The sequence below is a fragment of the Zonotrichia albicollis genome, chromosome 7, assembly GCF_047830755.1.
Source record: "Zonotrichia albicollis isolate bZonAlb1 chromosome 7, bZonAlb1.hap1, whole genome shotgun sequence".
In the NCBI taxonomy this organism is placed as follows: domain Eukaryota; kingdom Metazoa; phylum Chordata; class Aves; order Passeriformes; family Passerellidae; genus Zonotrichia; species Zonotrichia albicollis.
In genome coordinates, this window is record NC_133825.1 from 45,408,860 (window position 1) to 45,429,746 (window position 20,887).

A 20,887-nucleotide genomic window follows, 5' to 3' on the forward strand; every position below is an offset into this window, starting at 1 on the left:
TAAGTCTATCACAGCAGGCTTTTTATGTCTTTATGTCACCTTTTCAGCTGAACTCAGTTGGCTGCTTCTCAGCTGGGAGAAGTAATGAGTGTCTATGTTTGTCTCTAGGACTTTCTCTGCCTTTTCCATCTCCCTTGACAGAACTTTTGCTGTTGGCTGCTAAAAGCCCATCACACAACTCCTGCTTTAGCCAAGGGATTGAAATCTGGGAATGTCCAGGCGCTCCTCAGCAGTCAGTGGGAATGTTTGCTGTGTTTCCCTGGCTTATTAAATTGTGGATGCTATAGCTGCAAGTGCTGGAGGCTGGATGTGTGCATGGAATGCACCTGTCACCAACATCTTCATTAATTTTTATCTCACTAATTTCTCCACCACTTCATGCTCTTCAGGAATGATATCATGAGCCTTTAAACATGTGTAAACTGCTTTATGTGGTGCAGTCCATGTTTACTCATCAGATTCCTTCACTCATGAATCTTGCAATCAGGTGTTACCCGTGTCTGTCTTGTTTGCTACAGGACAGGAGGTACAAAGGGAAATTCTTAATTTGCTGTTTGATTTCCAGCTGTCCAGAAATTGTGCTGCCATCAGTGGGAATGTGCATCAGCCTAGAGATTCTTAATTCCTATAGGTAAAGCAGGGGTTACTTTAATGAAAGTCTGTGAAACAGTTAATCTCCTTATTATCTTAGAGACTGAATAAATACTTTAAAGTATTTTTAAAATTTTATTGCAATGCTAACAACAAAACACAACAATAACAAATCATCATTCACTGGTTCTTCTAGTCAAATGATTTCTGGCACACTAATCAGAATAAATTCCTGACAAAACAAATAAAAGCATCTACTGATCTCTTTTTTTCCCAGATTTACCATGGTGGCTGCTTTTAATTCGTCAGAAAGCATTGATTGGCAAACTTCCAGGAGATCACGAGGTGTGCAAAATAACCAAGATTGCAGTGATTCCACTGTCAGAGACAGAGCCTCAGGATCTGGAGCTGGAGGTATGGCCACCCTCAAGGAGCTCTGACTGTCCTCCTCCTGCTTCAGGGAAATGAAAGTCAAATGCCTCTTGTCACTTTTTCCTGGTACAAGCAAACATCTTGAATATTTTGTGCTTTTAAAAATACTATTTCTTTTATTAAAAATATTTTTTTAAACAGAAATCGCAAGTTCTGCTGGCAAGGGAAATTACAAAAACATAATACCTAAATTTCATAAAGATCATTGGGAATACCACACAAGAATAAGATAAACTGAGTCAGGAGCAAGTATATTTTTAATGGATTCTCTTGCTTTCATCCCATTTTGGAATCTTAATTCCATAACTTAGCTTGAAGGGAAACCCTTACTTAAAATGTTGCATTTTTTCCCCAAAAGAGAATGGATAAAGGAACAAAAATAAAAATAAAACTGAGTAGTGCTAATTTAATTTGAGTGGGAAGTTGGGGTGTGTCTGGGTACTCAAGTCATGTCAGATTGAGGCAGTCTCACAATCATAGGAGAAAATGCTTTTTATAAAAGAGTGAGAATTACGGTGTAGATGGAAACCTCTGCATGTTCCCCCTCTATTTCTGTGTCTCCCCTAGGTCTGTGGACATCAAAACCTTGCCTTTGTAAACTTTCAATTTCTTTTGAACTTTCCAAAGAGTATTTAAGTGTTGGCTTTAATTCAATGTCATTATTTTAGCTTTGTAAAAAGCACCATTTTGGGATAAACAAGCCAGAGAAGATAACACAGTCCCCAGATGATACAAAATTCCTGCTGAAGACTCTTACTCAAATTAAATCTAATGTGTCTGCTCCAAATAAAAAGAAGGTAAAGTTTTCTATTGTTTCATTCTTTGTTCCAAAATGTTGAGTTTATAGTTCAAAAGTTTTGATGGATGATCAAATGGAATACAAAGACTTTTAAAAATTGCAGAATGTGGAGCTACTCTCTTGATGCCCAGTTTAATTTTTTTGATTACTTAGCTGTGTCTCTTCTGTGATTTTTTTTTTCATTTTGTAATTACATAATTTTGGCAGAATTGCTAATAGAGTTCTTTTTTACTAGGATTAGCTTCTAGTGAGGTTCTAAACTTCTAGAAATTTCTTTGCATAAGTATCTCTTATAGTAGAGAATTGGACCCAGAGTTTGGTGCCTGGTTCCTCAGAACACCAAACAATCTCATCTAACTGCTTTAAACCAAGAATGGCTTGGATTAGGAGGTCAAAACAATAGTTATTAAAATTATGTTTCTCAGGCTGCTGTCCCTTGTGTTTTTCTTTGCTGGGAATTTTAAGGTCCTGCTCATCACTGGGAAAGTGTTTGTCCTCCAAGGTTAGAAATGGAAAATAGACTGGAATCTTTTTCACTCACAGAGAAAGACAAGAGAGCCATTGTTTTCTTTCAGATTAGAGAAAGCAAAGAGAAAGAGAGACTGGAGAAGAGATTATTGGAGGAGTTGTTCAAGATGTTCATGGATTCAGACTCCTTTTACTACAGCCTGAGCTATGACCTGACAAATTCTGTGCAGAGGCAGAGCGCCTGTGAGAAAACCAACCTGCCCCTGTGGCGGAAAGTGAGTGCTTGGGTTTGTGTTATTTGTGTTGTTTGTGTGTGTTTGTGTGTATTTGTTTGTGTTATTTGTGTTGTTTGTGTTTGTTTGTGTTTGTTTGTGTGTGTTTGTTTGTGTTATTTGTATTTGTTTGTGTTTTTTTGTGTTGTTTCTTCCATCTGGAGCATGAGCTTCCAGTAATGGTCATGCTCCAAACCTGGCTGGTCACATTTTACAGCAGCTGAACACCTTGTCCTGTAACCAGCTCAGGTGCAAAGAAACAAAAGTCTGCAGCAGCATGACCTGAACTGAAGTGTTTTATTTAAAGCTCTGAATTGTCTGTGCAGGTGTGGTGAATAAACTGCTGGCCTCTGGTGTCCTTCCCACAGATATTGCCAAACCTAACTTGTAATGCTGCAAAAACTGCCCTTTTGTCTTCTGAACAGGTGGATGACAGATTCTTTTGGAACAAGCACATGATTGAAGATCTCATCAGCATTGATGTGAGTTGTTTCTAAGATGAATTAAGAGAACCATTCTTTAGTTCTTTTTAGTTGAGATGTTTGCTTAAGGGCTCGTAGGGGTTTGGTTCCAAACCTGCTTGGCAGACAGGTCAGGATCAGGGCTGTGCCTTCTGTAGCTGAGCAGCTGGTGCTGCCTTCTGCCCCCAGCCAGCCTGTGGTCATTGCTAAGGAGGGAACCTCAGCTGAAATAAAACATTAAAACAATAAAGCAGTGTAGAGCAACTTGGAGTGATGTGTTTGTGCTGATTTCTAGAGGTAAAGTTGTGTTTTTATGTGAAATGGATTATCCCTGAACAGAGCTGGACTTGATAATGAGGAGGAGCCAGGAAAGAAATAACTGAATTCCAGAGTTTCCCTGAGATAAGATTTTGGTGGTGTTTTGTCTCCTTTAGCACAGTAGCTGATCAGTGGAAAAACAGTGTAGAACAAGTTGTTCTGAACATCTGTCCGGAGTAAATAAAACATTTTCCTGGCCAATGAGCACATAAAGAAACAGCAAACCACCACTCTTTCTTCATTATATGACCTTCCATAATTTTAAATTAACCTCCTAGACCAAGGACTAAGTTGCTAACTTCTGTGTGCCAGTTTAGGGCAAGTCTAATTTTCCTTAGGGGTAACAGCAGGCATCTTGCCTTGTGCCCTGCTCCTCTTTCATGGGTAATTATACATAAACAAATGGTTATGGAGTCACAGCAGGGTAAACCTATGTCCTCTGTGGAAAGTTGTGTGTAGTGCAAAAATTTAATGGGTTGTATTTTTCATATTATAAATGGATAACCCTGAGTTACTGAGGAATTTGGATCTCAATTCTGTTTAAGAAATCAATGTTTTAGGGTGCAGAACCATGAACCAATTGTCTTGAGGACTAAATTAGCCCATATGAAGGGCCTAATTGTTATACTGTTATGTGTTGCTGAAAACAGACTAACATCTACCTTCCTGTATAAATGTGGTACAGTATGTGTCCACACAGAGGTTTTAAAACTGCCTTAAAGCAGAAACTAGGTCAAAAAAATTGCTTTCTTTCTTCTGATTTAAAAGCCCTGTGACTGATGGAGGAAAAGTGCTGATATCTCTTACAGAAATAAGGATATGGCAAAAATTCAAGCATGAAAGCATGTGAGGCAATGCTTTATTAACCTGAGAAATGGCAGAAATAATTGTAGCTAATGTTGGACCAACAGGAGAGTAAATGCTTTTTGTACCCTTCAGAATCCTGAAGTGGACTTCTGGATCATCCCCATCATTCAAGGATTTGTGCAAATTGAAGAACTGGTAGTAAACTACAATGAATCTTCTGATGATGATAAGAGCAGCCCTGAAACTCCTCCTCAGGAATCCTCGTGTGTGGATGACATCCACCCCACGTTCCTGGTGGCGCTCATCTCCCGCCGGAGTCGGCACAGAGCTGGTGGGCAAACTCACCCCAGGCTGCTGGGGTGCTCCTGGCACTGCTGGGGCATGCAGCTGGTGAAAATGGACAGTGCTGAGCTGTTCAGTCTTTGCTGCTTTTTTCTGCCACGCTCAGGATTGAATGTGGGAGATGGTATTTCTTGTTCAGACTCAGATGTTTGTTAGCGCTGGTCTCTTGTGGGATCTCTGTGAGAAGTGGAGCCTCTGCCAGTAAAAGTGGCCTTTAGGTTCATGGAAAATACTGAGCACTGAAGGAAAACTTTGTGCTAAATGTGATAGAACAGGAAGAAATGTGTCTTTTAAGATGGACCAGAGGTATTTCTGACATTAATCTGCCTTGTCCTGTCAGCTTACATTCTGCTGCTCATAGTGTATCAGTAAATAAACTTTATCCATACAGTCAAAATAACTGTAGAAGAATAACCTAGGATAGGACTGACTTCTACCATTGATCATGGATTTGGGCTAGAACTCTTGGTTTGGGTTAGCATTGTCAAAACCAGCAACATAAATCCTTAATGTTTAAGGCAAATGCTTTAATGTGACTTGACCATTCTCATTATTCCCCCAGGAATGCGGTATAAGCGGAGAGGTGTTGATAAAAATGGAAACGTGGCAAATTATGTTGAGACAGAGCAGCTGATCCATGTCCACAATCACACCCTTTCCTACATCCAAACACGAGGCTCTGTGCCTGTTTTCTGGAGCCAGGTTGGATACAGGTACAACCCACGGCCCCGGCTGGACAAGAGTAAGTGTTTGGGTGAAAAACCTTAAAATCAGGGCCCCCTGGAACTCTTCTTTTGGAGGAGATGTTTATGTGGCTGTGGTGCATATGTAGAAGGATGAAGCAGGCTTATTAAAAGTTAAATTTTTGTCCTATCTCCTCTGCACAAAAAGCAAAATGCAGCAAAATTCAAGAACGTGTTTGCTTAAACGGCAATGTTGAAGCTGAGCAAATTAATGAAAGACCTTAAAAAGTAATTCTGTACTATGTGTTATTATCTTTAAGCTAAGGTATCTTGGTTTTTTAGAGTACAAATTTGGGCATGATTTAATACATCAAACAGGATTTATTGCTGAGCAGGCTGCTTCTGTCTAACACTGCTCTGCCTTGTAGGTGAAAATGAAACCGTGTCCTGTTTTCGTGCACACTTTGAAGAGCAGCTGAAACATTACAAAAAGCAGGTGAGTGCTACATGACAGAAGAGTAATCTCATGAAAATGCAGGGGTTGAAAGTTAATGCTTTTAGGTTGTTTTTCTTGGTGATGTGTTGTGGGTTTTTTAGAAGCTTGTTGACAATCGGAAGGTTGGTACATAAATAGAATTTTACTTAAGGTTTTTCAAATAGCCTTGTAAATGACCAGTAAAACCCAGGAATAACTTTTGGCAATGTTTAAAACTTATTTCTGTATACCTTTCATATGCATTCAGAGCTTCTCTGTATTTAAATTTGTGTAGGCAGGGAACTGTTGGAGCTTATTTGTCTTAGGTACAATCTATCAAAGGTTGTAACTTAGCAAGATTCATAGCAATCTTTAACTCTGGAGCTATTTGTTATTGCATGATGTAAATCTAAGCAAGTTATGTAGCAGATGATGAATGTTAAATAATTAAACTTTTGAACAGGTTATTATTAACTTGGTGGACCAGACAGGCAGAGAGAAGATTATTGGAGATGCTTACCTTAAACAAGTTCTTCTCTACAACAATGCAAATCTGACTTATGTTTCATTTGACTTCCATGAGCACTGGTAAGAAACCTTTTGGAAATGTCACTTTGCATCTTTTTTATTGCCATGAAAGGCGAGTATAAATGAGGAGAAGACTCATTATTTCTACTTCTGCATGAAACACTGTTTCTTTTAGGCAAGTTTTTAAACTTGTCTAAAAGCACTATAAAATTTAAAACTTGGGTAACCAAGCAATGCTGTTTGTGACGTTGTGTCCCTGACCTGTTAAAAATGCAGTTACTTATTGGGCAAAGCTTAATTGTCCCACATTTTAAGTATTTCCTTAAACATGCCATGAGTGTAAAGCTGTGGCTGACCTGCTTTTTCAAGCTATGCAGCATTTGCTTTTATTTCTCTATTTCTTTTGTTTGTTTCCATAAAAACATAATGGGTTCTTTCAGGACCCTGATGCTTTTATTTCAACATAAAATACAGGGATTTTATCTTAATCCAGTGTGAGTAGTTGCTGTTTTCATGACTGCCCTCTGAGGCTCACATGCCCAAGCATGTCATCTGTCACAAGCATGTATTTCTCCTGCAGGCTGCATTTGTGTGGGGTCTAAAGTGGTTTAATGTTCACTTCCAAACCTAATCTAGGGATTGCAGCTGGCTGGGAGAGCATTACTGGCTGGCTGAGTATGGCATTAGTAGCTGCTGTCAGAGGGGGTGGTGGCAGGGGAAACCCCTCTCAGCAGTGTTGGCCTTTGAGAGTTCTGTGGGACTGTTGGCACCCTGGATTGATTTGATAATTAATCAATTAATCTTTCGTTTAGAGGAATTTTCATTTTCCCTCATTTTTTCCTACAAACAGCTGCAGTGACCAGGACTGTTCCTGCACTGTGAGCAGGAGAGAATTGAGAACAATCCTGAAAAATAACCAGATGGGGTAGGGGGAGGAGGAGGGATGTGTCTCTAGGTGGTTTTCTCTGTACAATCACTGGCAAAGCAGGATTCACCATCCCAGTTCCAAATCTACTGTAGTTACTTTTCTTGAGACTAAAATGAGAACAGAATGTTGCACATGCCTGAATAGCTGCACACTTGCTCTTCCTAATGGAAGCAGCATTAAAAAATGCAAAGTCCTGAGAATTTAATGATCTTTTAACCTCTTGCCTTGGATTTGGACATTGAACAGTACTGCAAAATAGCTCTGAATCTTGGCTCCTGATTAAAGCTCATTGCAGGAGGGAATGCTTGTCTCTCTCGCTTAGCCAAAACACCATATTTGTTAACAGTACAAATAAGATAAAATTGTTCAGTAAAGTCACTGCTCTAGTTCAAACTAACTTCTGTGAAATTTTGTGTTTCAGCCGAGGAATGAAATTTGAAAATGTTCAAACACTGACTGATGCCATTCACGATATTATTCTTGACATGAAGTGGTGCTGGTAGGTACTTAACTGTTTTTAGACTAGTAGGGGACATTTGTGGAGGAAAACACCAACAAAGAGTAGATATTCAGAGGCCTAAATTTTGTCCAAACCAATATGGTTTATATATTTCTCTTTTGGTGTCCAGCTTGTTTGTCAGAGTTTCTGTCTTCTGAGGTGTTGGTGTTCTACCCATGTGACAGCAGAAATTCTCAGGTGCTGTTTCCTGCCTGAGGTTTATTGCATGTATGCATTTCACACTTTTAGGGTCACTCACATTTAGTGTGAAACACTCTGTATTTGACCCAGAAGCCCTAGGATGGCAGCCTGACTGTTGACAGCAAGCAGAGATTAGTTTGGACTGATTAAAGTTCATACATTTGGGTAACAAGTGTGGCTGCAGCCTCAATCAGTTGCTCTGTATTGTTCTGCATTGCTGTCATTATCATTGGCTTCTCTGTTCTTGAAATTAAATCCCTTTGCTTTTGAAAGTTTGTATTATGTATGCATGAGTTGAATTCAGCATCTGATTGCACCTAAAGTTTGTGGCCTCAGTAGGATTTATGTCTGATATCCATCCTAGATTAAGGAGGAGGATAAGTGGGAACAAGAGTTAATTCAGTGTGGGGTGTGGCTGGGGTGTGAGTGCAGCCAGAAACAGTGCTCCAGGTGTAAAATGTTCTACTGTTTGTAGGAGCTGCTGAATTACACTGGATTTTCAGTGTCTCAGTGTGCCTTTGTTCTCTCCCTGTTGGCAGGGTTGACCAGGCTGGGGTGATCTGCAAGCAGGAGGGGATTTTCCGGGTGAACTGCATGGACTGCCTGGATCGCACCAACGTGGTGCAGGCTGCCATTGCCAGAGTGGTCATGGAGCAGCAGGCACGTACACCTGAGGGGCCCTGCCAGGGGCTGAGGGCCTCCCACCTTCATTGCTGCTCACAGAGAAATCTGTGGGTTTGGAAAATGCCAAACTGACCTCTATGAAAAAATCTGTGCAAGATACTTGAAGAGCCGCTGTGGAGGTTTGCAGGCAGCCCCGACATGGGAAGAGATGAGGATCTGACTCCATGTTTCAGAAGGCTGATTTATTATTTTATGATATTTATATTATATTAAAACTATACTAAAATAATAGAAGAAAGGATTTCATCAGAAGGCTAGCAAGGAATGGAAAGGAATGGAATGATAACAAAAGCTTGTGACTCTCAGAGAGTCCGAGCCAGCTCACTGTGATTGGGCCATTAATTAGAAACAACCAATATGACACCAATCCCAGATGCACCTGTTGCATTCCACAGCAGCAGATAATCACTGTTTGCATTTTGTTCCTGAGGCCTCTCAGCTTCTCAGGAGAAAAAATCCTAAGGAAAGGATTTTTCAGAGAATACCATGGCTACAAGCTATGAAGCCAAGAGGAATAATATATACAAATGCAAAACTTGCAATAATTACAGAACAGTGATGCCTCCTTCTGTCCTCCTTCAGAAAGGACTGACTGTCCACAACTTGGAGAGGATTGTCTTGTTTAGATTTAGTAATTCCAGTTTAAGTTATGTAGGAATACAGAGTTTAGAAACATGGCACCTTCTTCCCCAATTGCCTCACTGAAATTATGTTAAAGGACTAAAATCTAAACTAACAAGTTGGGGGCTATTTTGGGAACTTTGAAGTGAAATACTGTGATGCAGCAAGTAGGGAAATTAGTTGTCCCTTCTGTGTGTAGAGGAACAATTAATTCATGATGTAAATAGCCCTGATGGCTGTGACTGTTGTGCTGTGGAATAGTTCTCCCTGTGCAGAGGAGGGATTTCCAAGGAGCCTGAGAGTACTTTCCTTTAGTTTTCCTCTTTGCTCTGGCCCTCCCTTGTTTTCTAGAAGCTCAGTGGTGACTCTGTTCCCTGACACAGAACTGCTACAGACCTAATGCAGACTTAATGTCCTGTAACTGGAACACCAAAGCCCCAGTCACAGCCCAAAATGAGCAGACCTGATTATGGTTAAAGTGAAGAAGGGATGAAGTGGGTCCTTCATTAGGGTGAAAAGTGACTGGATCTGGCCATTGTACCTGGCAGTTCCTCTTTGTGATCTGCTGTTGTGAGCTCCTGACATAGGAGTGCTGAGGGCAGGGGAGGGATCAGCAGTCCCACAGTCATTATTTTAAAATAGGATTTCTGTTCAGGGTAACTCTCGAGTTCCAAGGCAATTCTTTGAAAAATAAGAGTGTTACAGATTGTTGTGAAGAGGCTAAATCATTGCTGAAGTGTGAGCTTGGGATGTGCTGCATCTTTCTCATCCTGGAGCTGAAGTGCTTGGGAATCATTAATGACTGAGAAATGCCCTGAGCACTGCAGGGTCAGTGCCATGGAGTGAAGGACTGAGGGCTCATGTACCTCCCACTCTTCTTCCTTGCAACCACTGCTTTCTCTCATCTGGGAACTTGAAGGGCTTTCAGAGTTAATGAGCAGCTCTGTGTTAATTTTCATCTAACTTGCAAAGAGTGCTTGAGCAGCTGTAAATGGAAGTTTTCCTATGATTTATTCCAAGTTATCCCTGTCATTTATTGACTGCATTGCAGTTGTATGTGCTGCTCTCCCCACTCAGTGTGTGTACAAAGCCTGATGTTGGTGTTGTACCCAAGGCTTATCTGGGCAAAACTGAAGGACTGGGTGTTCTAAGAGGGAGAGATCTTACTCTGGTATCAGTGACAAACATTAACTGTCCAAAATGTGCAGGCACTCATAATAAACTGACATAAGAAGTTACTTTTGTTTTCAGACCCTTGAGGTCATGAATGCCTTCGCAATAGAAGACATATTAACTTGTTTATTTTTAAATTGTGAGGCCTGGTTTTTGATGATTCTCTATTGAAAAATTTCCTGTATCTTGAGAATCTACAGTAACTTGTTTTCCTTCAGCTAATTTTTTTTGATGATTGACTTAACATCCATAATTAATGTTACTGCTGCCTCCAGTGATGTGATGTTAAGCAATAAACCACCAATTCATTAATTTAATCTGACAAATCAGCACAATGCCTTCCTCCCCCCATCATACAAAATCTAACAATTGAACACTTGGCAAACGCTTCGATTTACTTCACCGAGCTCTGACACTGAGAGTGACTTTTACCTTGGGCACTGAATTAACCCATGTGTCAAATTCCAGCTCAAAAAACTGGGTGTGATGCCACCAGAGCAGCCTCTGCCAGTGAAGTGCAACAGGATCTACCAGATCATGTGGGCCAACAACGGCGATGCCATCAGCCGCCAGTACGCGGGCACGGCGGCCCTGAAGGTGAGGGGGGAACCTCAGTGCCCCAGCAGTGCCTCCCTGGGCTTACAGGGCTCCTGTGCACTGCAGAACCCTGGGGTATTGTCTGGGCTTGAGAGGGTTTCCAGCTAAAGAAGGCAGGAGCCTCCCCTGAAACGGAAGATTAAAACTCCCTCCCTCTGAATTGTTATAATTTTGAAATTAAGGGGCTCTCAGGCAAAGATACAGGAATAGAAATAACAGAATAACAGTTCTTTAGTAGGAAAATTAAAAATACAAATGCAAGAGTACAAAAAAAACACTGAGAGAGCCAGAATAGATGTGACAGCCTGTGTGTCAGGGGGTGTCCCAGCCCCATCCATGGGGGCTCAGCCCTCCTGCAGTGCCAGCTGTGGCTCTGCTGCAGCAGGGATCCTGCACAAGGGGGGAGTTTTCCTCTGCAGCTCCAGGGCTGCTGCAGATGGGCCTGGGCTCCCTCTGGCCATGCAGGGAGCACAAAGCTGCTCCTCTGGCAATGCAGGGGGCAGAGGCTGCTGGGGTGTCCCAAAGCTCAGATTGGATCCAGGTAGGAATGCTTGGCTCCTCCCCTGGGCGGAGCATCTCCCCATGGGATGCTGGGATTGGATCAGCCCTGCAGGGACACTCACTGGCCATGGACAGCAGATAATTAATAATTAATGACCCATGAACAGAAGAGATCTCCTGGAGGGAGGATTTGCTGTGGGAGAGATAAAGAAAACTGCCCAATGAACAGAGATACCTCCCCACCTCTGACAGATGGCAATAGAATTTACACCCCCTGCCACATCCTGCATCTCCAACCAAAGACAGATATTTAAAAGTTCACCAAGTTCTCTTTGTGGTTTTGTTCTGGAGAGATGAGGCTTTGCAATGGAAGAAGGTTTTGTGTTGTGCTTGGTGTGAGTCAGAGAAGAGCTGAGTGCTCCCTGCACTTCACCTGCATTCTGTTCTCTTCAGCAAAAACCACAGCAGGGATAAGAGTTTGAGAGAGATATTAATTATTACATCCATTTATATTTTATCATGGTTATAGTACTTCTAAGCATTTACAATACTTAAAGAACACTCTAAAGTTCTGGAGATCAGGCTAGGTAGGTAAATGGGTGATATTAATTAGCTATATTTTCTAAAGACTCTTCTTAATTAGCTGTAATGCACTCTGTGTACCAAGATCAAGTATGAAACTCCATGCTCTGTACTTCTGCTGCTTTGAGAAGTCATGGAATTTGAGGTATTTGCTGTGTGTAACTGGTGGAACAAATTTTAGTAGTATTTGCATTTGACATAAGAAAAATCATTATAGTGGAAACTCTTAACACTTAAATCTGTCTTTAAATATGTCTGCTGAGCTTTGATTAGTTGATTGCATTAATATTTAAAGAAAAAGCTTAACGTGCTTGTTTTCATTGAGTATATTAAACTTTAAATCTGAAGTGCAGACCTCAATTTATAGATCTAAATTTTCAGCCCTTCTGCTGGAAGATTTCTCCACTCACTGTTGAGATTCATGGATTAAATTAATTATTTTTAATTGTGATACTTCTTTCTATTTGAAAGTGAAACACACTTGGAATATTCTTCATAAGAGTTGATGTTGCTTTTAGAAATGCTCTGTGCCAGCATGTCTCTGAAAATAGAATCCTCTAATGAACTGTAACTACAAAAACAACTTTTTATTCAAATTCTAAGCCTTCTGTGGCCTAGAAACTTTCTTTTGTTTCTGAGGTTGTGAGGATATGTGCTGCTTTCCCCCAGTATGTTATGTTTGTCTTGTTTTGGTAGCAAAAGCAGTGAGATGAAAACCATTTTTAAGTAAGCTTCAGTCTTCTCTACTGTTCCAGTTGTGTTCCTTTTACATTAAAGGCCAAAAAATAAAGGCCTTTAATGCAAAGGCCAAAAAAGGGATTTTTTCTTTTGGAGGTATTGAAGCATCACAATGATTGATGTATTGAAAGTCCTGCTTCCGTGTTAGCTGGCTTGTATGTCCAGATTTGTCTTCTGTTGGAATTTCCTACTGAAATTGTAAGTCTGTCATAACCAGAGTGCCAGAAGATGCTCTTTGAAAAAAATCAATTTTTCAACTTCTGTATGAAATAGTTACTCAAAGATAATTCCTGAGTTTCCATCTATTCAGTTCTGAATTTCAGAGTGCCAAATCCTTTCAGCTGCTCCAGAGTTTGATGTAAAGATTTGCATGTTGTGTGTGACAGGGTGACTTCACAAGGACTGGTGAAAGGAAGCTGGCAGGGGTGATGAAGGATGGAGTGAACTCTGCAAACAGATATTACCTGAATCGTTTCAGGGATGCTTACAGGCAAGCAGTCATAGGTAAGAGCACAATTTCAACCTAGCTGAGTGTGGTATTTAGAAAAGATTATGAAATCATTTTGGTTTCATCTTTCTGACTGATTTGTTTTTTCTCCTGTTGCTTAAAAGCATTGTGAGTGGGTACATGTCTGTGGTGGACTCTGGAAGAAACAATCTCATTTGGGAATTTAAGCAACACTCAATTCAGAGGGATTGCATGCAGTGTGACTCATTGGAGGCTTTGCCCCAGCTTCATTTTAGTATTAAATGTCTTGTAGCATCTCTTCTTAAGACAAAGTTAAATTTATGTAGCAAGTATCTCTTAAAATTGTGAGGAACTCTTGTTTTCCACTGAAAGTAGAATTACACCTTCTGAGTTTTCAGTTAAGGAAATACTCTCTTCAGAAGGCCTACCAAGAGCATTGTTAAAATGCAGCATTTGGAAGGAATTTACAAACTCTTGCCATATATCACTTTTAACTGTGTCTTGCTTGATATTTCCTGGGGTTTATTTAGATTTGATGCAGGGCATCCCTGTGACAGAGGACCTGTACTCCATATTTACAAAAGAGAAGGAGCACGAAGCCCTGCACAAGGAGAACCTGAGGAGCCACCAGGAGCTGATCAGCCAGCTGCTGCAGAGCTACATGAAACTGCTCTTGCCAGATGATGAAAAATTCCATGGAGGTTGGGCACTCATTGACTGTGACCCAAGGTGTGTTGAATTTAAGTTAAAGTTGATCAGCTGCTACTCTGACACCTCTGTTAATTACTTCTGATGTTAAAAGGTTTTAACTGCGTGGACAGTTCTGTAGAAAAGGACAAGAGTGCTTGAAGGGTTTGAATAGTTGTAAAGGGAAAAATCCTCTAAACATGTGCTTTTCCCAAAGTGCCATAAAATGGTGCATGCTGGAATGACCTTAGAGAGATCATCTGGAAATGGATGGATGTGGTTGATATTGCCAAAATGTGGCAGGTAGCATGAAGAGAACTTGTGGAACTAAGGGTGGGTAAAAGGGAGTGCTTGAGGAGCTGTTCCTTGTTGCTTTACAGGGAAAGTGTAACTGGATTGATCAGATTGCATCCTTGGGGAATGAGTCAGCAGTTGGACAGTCTGGATTTCTGTTCATGGAAATTAATGAGCATAAACTCTGAACTTCACTCCTTATCAAGGTCATAGTTCAGGAGCTTGCAAGAGAAAAATAGTGGTTAGATCTCCTGCAGGTTAAACTTCAGCATCTAAAAATAGCAGAGCAGGTTGTTATGACAGCTCTTCAATTCAGGGCACAGGCTCATCACCCTCACTGAGGCTGAGGTATTTTTCCATTTCTCTGGTAGCATTTTTAATAGCTTGTGGGCTTTCTGTTTATTTTTGGACCTTCTGCTGATGTTTTTGAGCTGTTAGATAACTTCAGGTTTGAGAGAGACTGTTGCTTACATGGATTTGATAACACACCATGATTGAAACTTCTTGTAACTTGTGTTCAGCTCCTAAAGAGTGTCCCCAGAACACACTGGGCACAGGTTACAGCTCTGCAAATAAAACCTGCTACCCTGTATTTATTTTCCTTCCCTTCAGTCTCATCGATGCCACTCATAAGGATGTGGATGTGCTGCTTTTACTTTCAAACTCTGCCTATTATGTGGCCTAGTAAGTTACCACTTTCCCTTACTATGTGTAGTTTATTTTAGTAGCTCTGCTTTAGATTAGTAAAGCACTAAATTCTGTTTCTTTCTTCTAGCTACGATGATGAAATCGACAAAGTGAATCAGTACCAAAGGTTAAGTCTTGAAGCTCTGGAAAAAATAGAAATAGGTAAGAAAACAGTCACTCTGTCTTTTTTTGAATGCTCTTTACAATGGCTTGAGCACCTATCAAAGCATCCCACAAATGTATTGAAGCAGCAGTGCTTGAAGTGTGGCTCATGCCCTGGGCACCCTCCCCAGAAATGGCCCCTCTGGCTGAGAACAGCTGCCAGGCTCTTCCTGCTGCTGGAAATGGAAGCTTTGATCACTGGAAGGTTCTAAAATCTTCCCTCTTTCAGACTCCTAAAAGAGCCACAGAATCATCCAAACAGATTTCATTATTTATCAAATGGCAGTAACAATTTTGCCAACTTCTGTAATGAGTCACAGGGTTGTGCATTCAGGGCTCTCTTCCTTTGATCCAAACACAGCCAGGGGCTCAGAATTGTACTTCAGATCTGCTTCACAGCTTTGTAAAACTTCTCTTTCTCAAGGGCCCGTAACAAACATGCTGTTTCAAATTGCTGTTTCTATTTTATTTGCTATGGAGTGTAACATCTGCTGGCTAAATCCAGCACTTTCTGCTGGAAGCATTAAAGATGTGATCTCTGTAAATCATGAGAAAGGTGATCCAGTTGGGGAGAAGGGAGTGTGTGGCCTCCTGATGGAGTTTAATCCTCCATTGCACAACCCACAGTGATTTCATCATCTCCTGACTAACTTTCACTGTGTCTGTGCCATTTCTGGGCACTCAGGGGAAAGGTCTCCCTCAGTGTGTGTTGTGGAGATTTGTGTCCTGAGGCACAGAGCAGAGTCCAGCATCTACATCCACACCTCATTTAATGCTGTAGGTTGTGCAGGCCACTGAAGAGTTGAAGTACTGGTCTGAATGTTGAAATTTCAATTACATCCCCCTGATAAAAATACTTGCTTTTGCTTTAATCCTTGCAGGAGCATTCCCTAAAAACCACACAGGATGTAAAAAGTGTAAAGCTTTTTTTTTTCCCCTTCTATTTGAAAGAGTGATCTGCAATAAACAATCAGGCTGGGTTGTAACAGACATACAGAGAGTGTAATTACTTTTTGTAAGTTATTGATTGTTTAGTTAATGTGAAAATCTTTCTTTTAAAGTATCAGTCCTGCTCTTATGAAAACATGAAGCATTTTAGGCTGAAAAACACTGTCAGCACTTACATAGCCTTAGGTGCATGCTCTGCAGTATCTCTTTCAGTGTTTGGTTAAAGATTTCTCCTGGTTTCTCTCTCAGGGCCTGAGCCTACTCTCTTTGGCAAACCCAAGTTCTCTTGCATGAGGCTGCATTACAAATACAAAGAAATGAGTGGATATTTTCACACCCTCAGGGCTGTGGCTCGCAGCCCAGAAGAAGATGGAAAAGGTTTGTGTCCTGTGTAGAGGTTTTAGACATAGAAGTGTATCCAGTGTGTTGGTGTTTCTCTAAAAAACACTTGTTCTATTGCTCTTAAAATTTATCCTTCTTCAGAAATCACTCCAGTAAAATCCTGTTGGGATGTTGGAAAGCAGTTTAAAAAAATCACTCAGTTACTGTTCTAATAGAAAAAAAAACAGATACAGCTTTAAAGTAAAACATCTCTCTAGAACTAGAATAATTTCCCTGTTCAGGTCTTTACTGCTTCAAAAACTTAGAAAATGAAGTTAAAATGAACTCCTAAAGGGAAAGAAATTGATTTCTTTAGTGAAATCAGTGTCTGGAAATGTTCTTACTTGTTATTTAACTAGATTAAACAAACACTAACAAGGGAAAAAATATCACTTCGTACCTGGAGCACTGAGTTTTGTCAGCAAGGTTTAGAATAAATAAAATTGCTTCTTTCCTTCCCCAAATGAGGCAGTGTGGCAGTGATTTGCTTAATGCTGAGCATTTAGGGCTGAAGGAGAGTTTATTCTTTAGGTTTGTTTTGTAAGCTTTAAATTAGAATTGCCACTTGAAGGGCACAACTGCTCTGCAGGGTGAAAGAGAAGAAAAGCAGTAAAACCAAACAAAATTACATTAAAATTAGACCTGTTTCTTTGTAGATTGTGGAATATGGGCTTTTAAGGGTGTGTTTAAGGGTCTGACAGGTTGTGCTTGGATTTCAGACACCCTTCAGTGCATTGCAGAAATGCTGAGAATCACAAAGCAAGCAATGGGAATGGATGTGCCCATTATTGAGAAGAAGCTGGAGAGGTGAGTACCTCAGTGATGTGATCCTTCTGTATCCCACCCTTGCTCTCAACTCTGCTGCTTCTCCCAGCTGAGTAGAAAGTGCAGCCAAAAAACCTTGTTCTTTTTACAGCTATTGCAAACTGAATATTTGCTAAATCTGGCTACTGGCTATACACAGAGTTAGGGTTAAAAAAATGGAGAATTCAAATCCTTTTTAATCAAAAACTAAAGTGCCTGCAGGAACTGCCTGTTCCTCTTCTTTGGCTACTGTTCTGTATCAACCCTCCTTTGTTGGTTTCAGCTTGATTAGCTTATATGGGTACAATATTTTTATGTATAAAATTTATTATTTATGTAAGAAAAGGGTAACTTAGGAACTGAAATGTCCATTTGTGTTACAGAAATAGGCTGGAGACAGAGTACACTTGGTGCTTTGATTGTTAAATAAAGATCTTTTTCCTCTTCTAGGAGGAGCAGCAAACCTCATGAAGACATCATTGGCATTCGGTCTCAGAACAGAGGGTCCCTGGCCCAAGGCAAGAATTATTTACTGAGCAAGTTCTCCTCCCTCAATCAAAAGGTGAAACAAACCAAATCCAACGTCAACATCAGCAACCTTCGGAAGCTGGGCAGCTTTGCCAAACCTGAAGTGAAAGTCAATTTCTTAAAGCCAAACTTGAAAGTGAATCTTTGGAAGTCGGACAGCAGCCTGGAAACCCTGGAGAACCCGGGGGTGGATGCGAAAGCCGCCAGCGAATCCGACACAGAAGGCTCGGACAATGACTCCTTCCACTCGGATGACTTCCTGAGCAACTCCAAGTCGGACGAGGAGGGCCAGCTGGGGGGCTCCCTGGAGAGCATGGGCCCCACGGACTACGTGCTGCCCAGCTGCGGCATCATCGCCTCGGCGCCGCGCCTGGGCAGCCGCTCGCAGTCGCTGAGCAGCACCGACCTCAGCCTCAGCGTGGCCGTGCCCGCCGAGGGCCCGGGCGCTGCCCCGCCCGCCTCTGAGGGCGCGGGGCTGGAGCTGGCCAAGCCCGTGGATGTGTACTGCCAGAGGTTCGTGCAGGACGCCCAGAGCCAGGGCTGCCATGTGCTGGAGCCCGAGGCTGCTCCTGCAGAGCCCCACCACGCACCCGCCCAAAGCAGCAGCAGCGCCGCCAGGAAGGCAGAGCCCAAGGCTGAAGCTGCTGCAGACGTTCCTGCCAGGCCATCAAAGCTGGATGTTCACTCTTCTGAGCCAAACCCTCAGCTCCTGGCCGTGGGGGGGCCTGACTGGAGCAAATCCCAGCGGAGCCCGGGCTCTGTGTGTGGGAACCAGGAGCCAGGACTCCAGGGCTCTCCTTCCCCCGCCGACGGCAGCGGCAGCAGGGCCGTGTCTCCCTTCGCTAAAATCCGCAGCTCCATGGTCCAGGTTGCCAACATCACCCAGGCAGGATTGACTCAAGGGATTAATTTTGCTGTGGCAAAAGTCCAAAAGAGCCCTGCAGAACCGGAAACTTTAAATGAAATCAAACAAAAAGAACTGAGAGAAATGTTTACGCAATGCCAGACGCGAATAATTCAGATCTAGTTGCTCATTTGGGAAGTGTTCTTCTAGCTGTGGCTTCTAATAAAATAACCCAATGACATCAGGACTATTGTGGCATGAACTGCTGCTGGATACTGGGATTGATAATAGGTAATTTGTTTACAAGCAGTGAGAGATGCAAATGAATTTGGTTCTGACCAAGCTTCAGAATTCCCTCAGGCAGGTGAGACAGAACCTGTATAAACCATATTTAAACAGGTAGCTTAGACACTGGGATTCAATAAGCATGCTGTCTATCTTAGATGTGTTGCACAGTTATTTTTTTGAGACTAATTTTGTAGCTCTTCTGAATTATGTAGAAAGTATTTATACTCAAAGGATGATACTGCACTTCTCTGACCTTACTTACCTTGCACTACACCAGCAAAATAAAGTACCGGTAAATTACATTTTATTTATTTTTGGACTAGTATTTTTACTTGTTTTCAATGAAGTTCTAGATGCAGCTCTCTGAATTGTGCCTCTACAATGGGAACCGATGTGTTTTTGTTGAATTTAAGTATGTTAACCAGAAAGTAAGATTTCTTTCTATCCTTTTCTTTCCAGACATCCTGGGACACTTTCATTATAGATGAAGCTTAGAGACCCAATCTGAAATACCCACAATCCTGCAGTGCAAATTTCTTCTGTAGATTGGTTTTTTCCTCACTTGTTTTGATGTGAGGGGAAATGAAGCAAGTGTCTTTGAATTGTCTTGCCCATGTTAGTTATTTTTATTTAAATTCCAAACTCTGCCCATTTGCTCTGTTTTTGTCTCTGTAAAGCAGGACGAGCCAGATACCTGCCCCTCAGGCACTGTGTCCCTCTGTGCTAGGGTTCTCTCTAAGTGTGAAAAATGATGCAAAATCCCAACTACCATCTGGAGCAGGAGGCCAGTGCACTGCTTTGTAAGATCAGGGTTGCATTAGAGCATCGCTGTCAGCATCTGTCCAAGACCAAATTCCTGACCAGCTCCAGGGTGGAGCATCTGCTCCTGCTGGGAACTGGATCAAAAATCCCCTTTGCTCTGTGTGTCCAAGGATTCCAGCTATGAAATCCTCCTTCCCAGGAATGCCTTGCCATGCCATTCCAGTGTAGGACCTTGTCCAGAAGCTGCTGTGAAGCAGGACCTTGCTGTGCTGTGGTTTGTGACTGTGGCACCCTGACAGACCCAGTGCCTGTGTCCCTGTCCCTGTACTGTAGATAGGCTGCACGTGGTGTCCCCACAACGCCCTGGCCTGCCCTAGGGTAGCTCTGTGTCTTAGGACTTGTACTGTGTCTGAAACCATTTATCACCTGAAACTTTGATCAACAAATTTGGTTTATTTATTTTATTAAAGTGATGTGGGTTTGGGTTTTTGTTCTTTTTTTGAGTGTCTATACTTGTGGTTATATTTAAAATTAAACTACTGCTGTATTTTAATGTGAGCAATATACATGAGATATTTTAATAAAAAAAAGTGGAATCAAAAGCAGGGTTTGGTATGTGATGTTAAGGCATGTGGGACTGTTTCTTTCAGAATTACAGACACAATTCTCCTGGTAGTCAAGGGACACAGGCATGACTTCACTTCTTTGTCCTCTTAGAATGGTGCTGCTTTTCTGGGCAGCTTGTGCCAGGGCCTCACCACCCTCACAGGGAAGAACTTCTTCATATTTTATCTAAATCTATCCTCTGTTAGTTTGAAGTCATCACCCCTTGTCCTGTCCCTCTCCTGCAGTTCAATGTCCTTCCAGCTCTGAAATGCTGGAGATGGCAATGGGCACAAAAACATCCCCTGAGGCAATCTCAGAACCCAACCCTGCATTCCAGCCCAGCTGCCTTTTGAAAAGTGTTCATTTCCTTCCTCATTTGTTCAGTTGCTTCACTTCACAGTAATGCAGCACAAGTCAGACAAAACCATGAAAATTCATTTTTAGTGCTCAAAAAAAAAAAAAAAAGAGAAAAGAAATAAGCTCTAAGTGATTTGAAACAGCACCAAGCTTGGCTCAAATTTAGGATACACAAAAAATGTTTCTCATAATAAGTACTCATTATTAATGTGAAGAGACAAAATATCCAGATTGGCTGTACAGCAAAAGCCCTCATGTTTAGAGCAGGAAAATACCATAAAAAAGGGGGTTCCTGTCCCTTTCAATCAGCAGAAAGCACTAAGGAACCCATTTCAACACCCAGCACTGCCCAGGCAGAAAGTAAAGATGT

At 41.6% G+C, this 20,887-nt stretch overlaps 1 protein-coding gene across 1 annotated transcript in view; it reads left to right on the top strand.

Moving 5' to 3' along the window:
* INPP5F (inositol polyphosphate-5-phosphatase F) overlaps positions 1-20,156 on the top strand; it is a 39,184-nt gene extending 19,028 nt beyond the window's left edge. Inside the window, exons 3-20 of the mRNA XM_005489850.4 lie at positions 869-1,005; positions 1,692-1,820; positions 2,398-2,565; positions 2,988-3,044; positions 4,281-4,479; positions 5,053-5,232; positions 5,602-5,669; positions 6,112-6,236; positions 7,526-7,603; positions 8,344-8,464; positions 10,751-10,879; positions 13,087-13,204; positions 13,700-13,898; positions 14,763-14,834; positions 14,926-14,999; positions 16,197-16,325; positions 17,048-17,135; positions 17,583-20,156. Of these exons, the coding sequence (XP_005489907.2) occupies positions 869-1,005; positions 1,692-1,820; positions 2,398-2,565; positions 2,988-3,044; positions 4,281-4,479; positions 5,053-5,232; positions 5,602-5,669; positions 6,112-6,236; positions 7,526-7,603; positions 8,344-8,464; positions 10,751-10,879; positions 13,087-13,204; positions 13,700-13,898; positions 14,763-14,834; positions 14,926-14,999; positions 16,197-16,325; positions 17,048-17,135; positions 17,583-18,687 (3,176 nt within the window). The 3' untranslated portion in view covers positions 18,688-20,156. The remainder of the gene's footprint in view (positions 1-868; positions 1,006-1,691; positions 1,821-2,397; positions 2,566-2,987; positions 3,045-4,280; positions 4,480-5,052; positions 5,233-5,601; positions 5,670-6,111; positions 6,237-7,525; positions 7,604-8,343; positions 8,465-10,750; positions 10,880-13,086; positions 13,205-13,699; positions 13,899-14,762; positions 14,835-14,925; positions 15,000-16,196; positions 16,326-17,047; positions 17,136-17,582) is intronic.
* Positions 20,157-20,887: the final 731 nt, after the last annotated feature.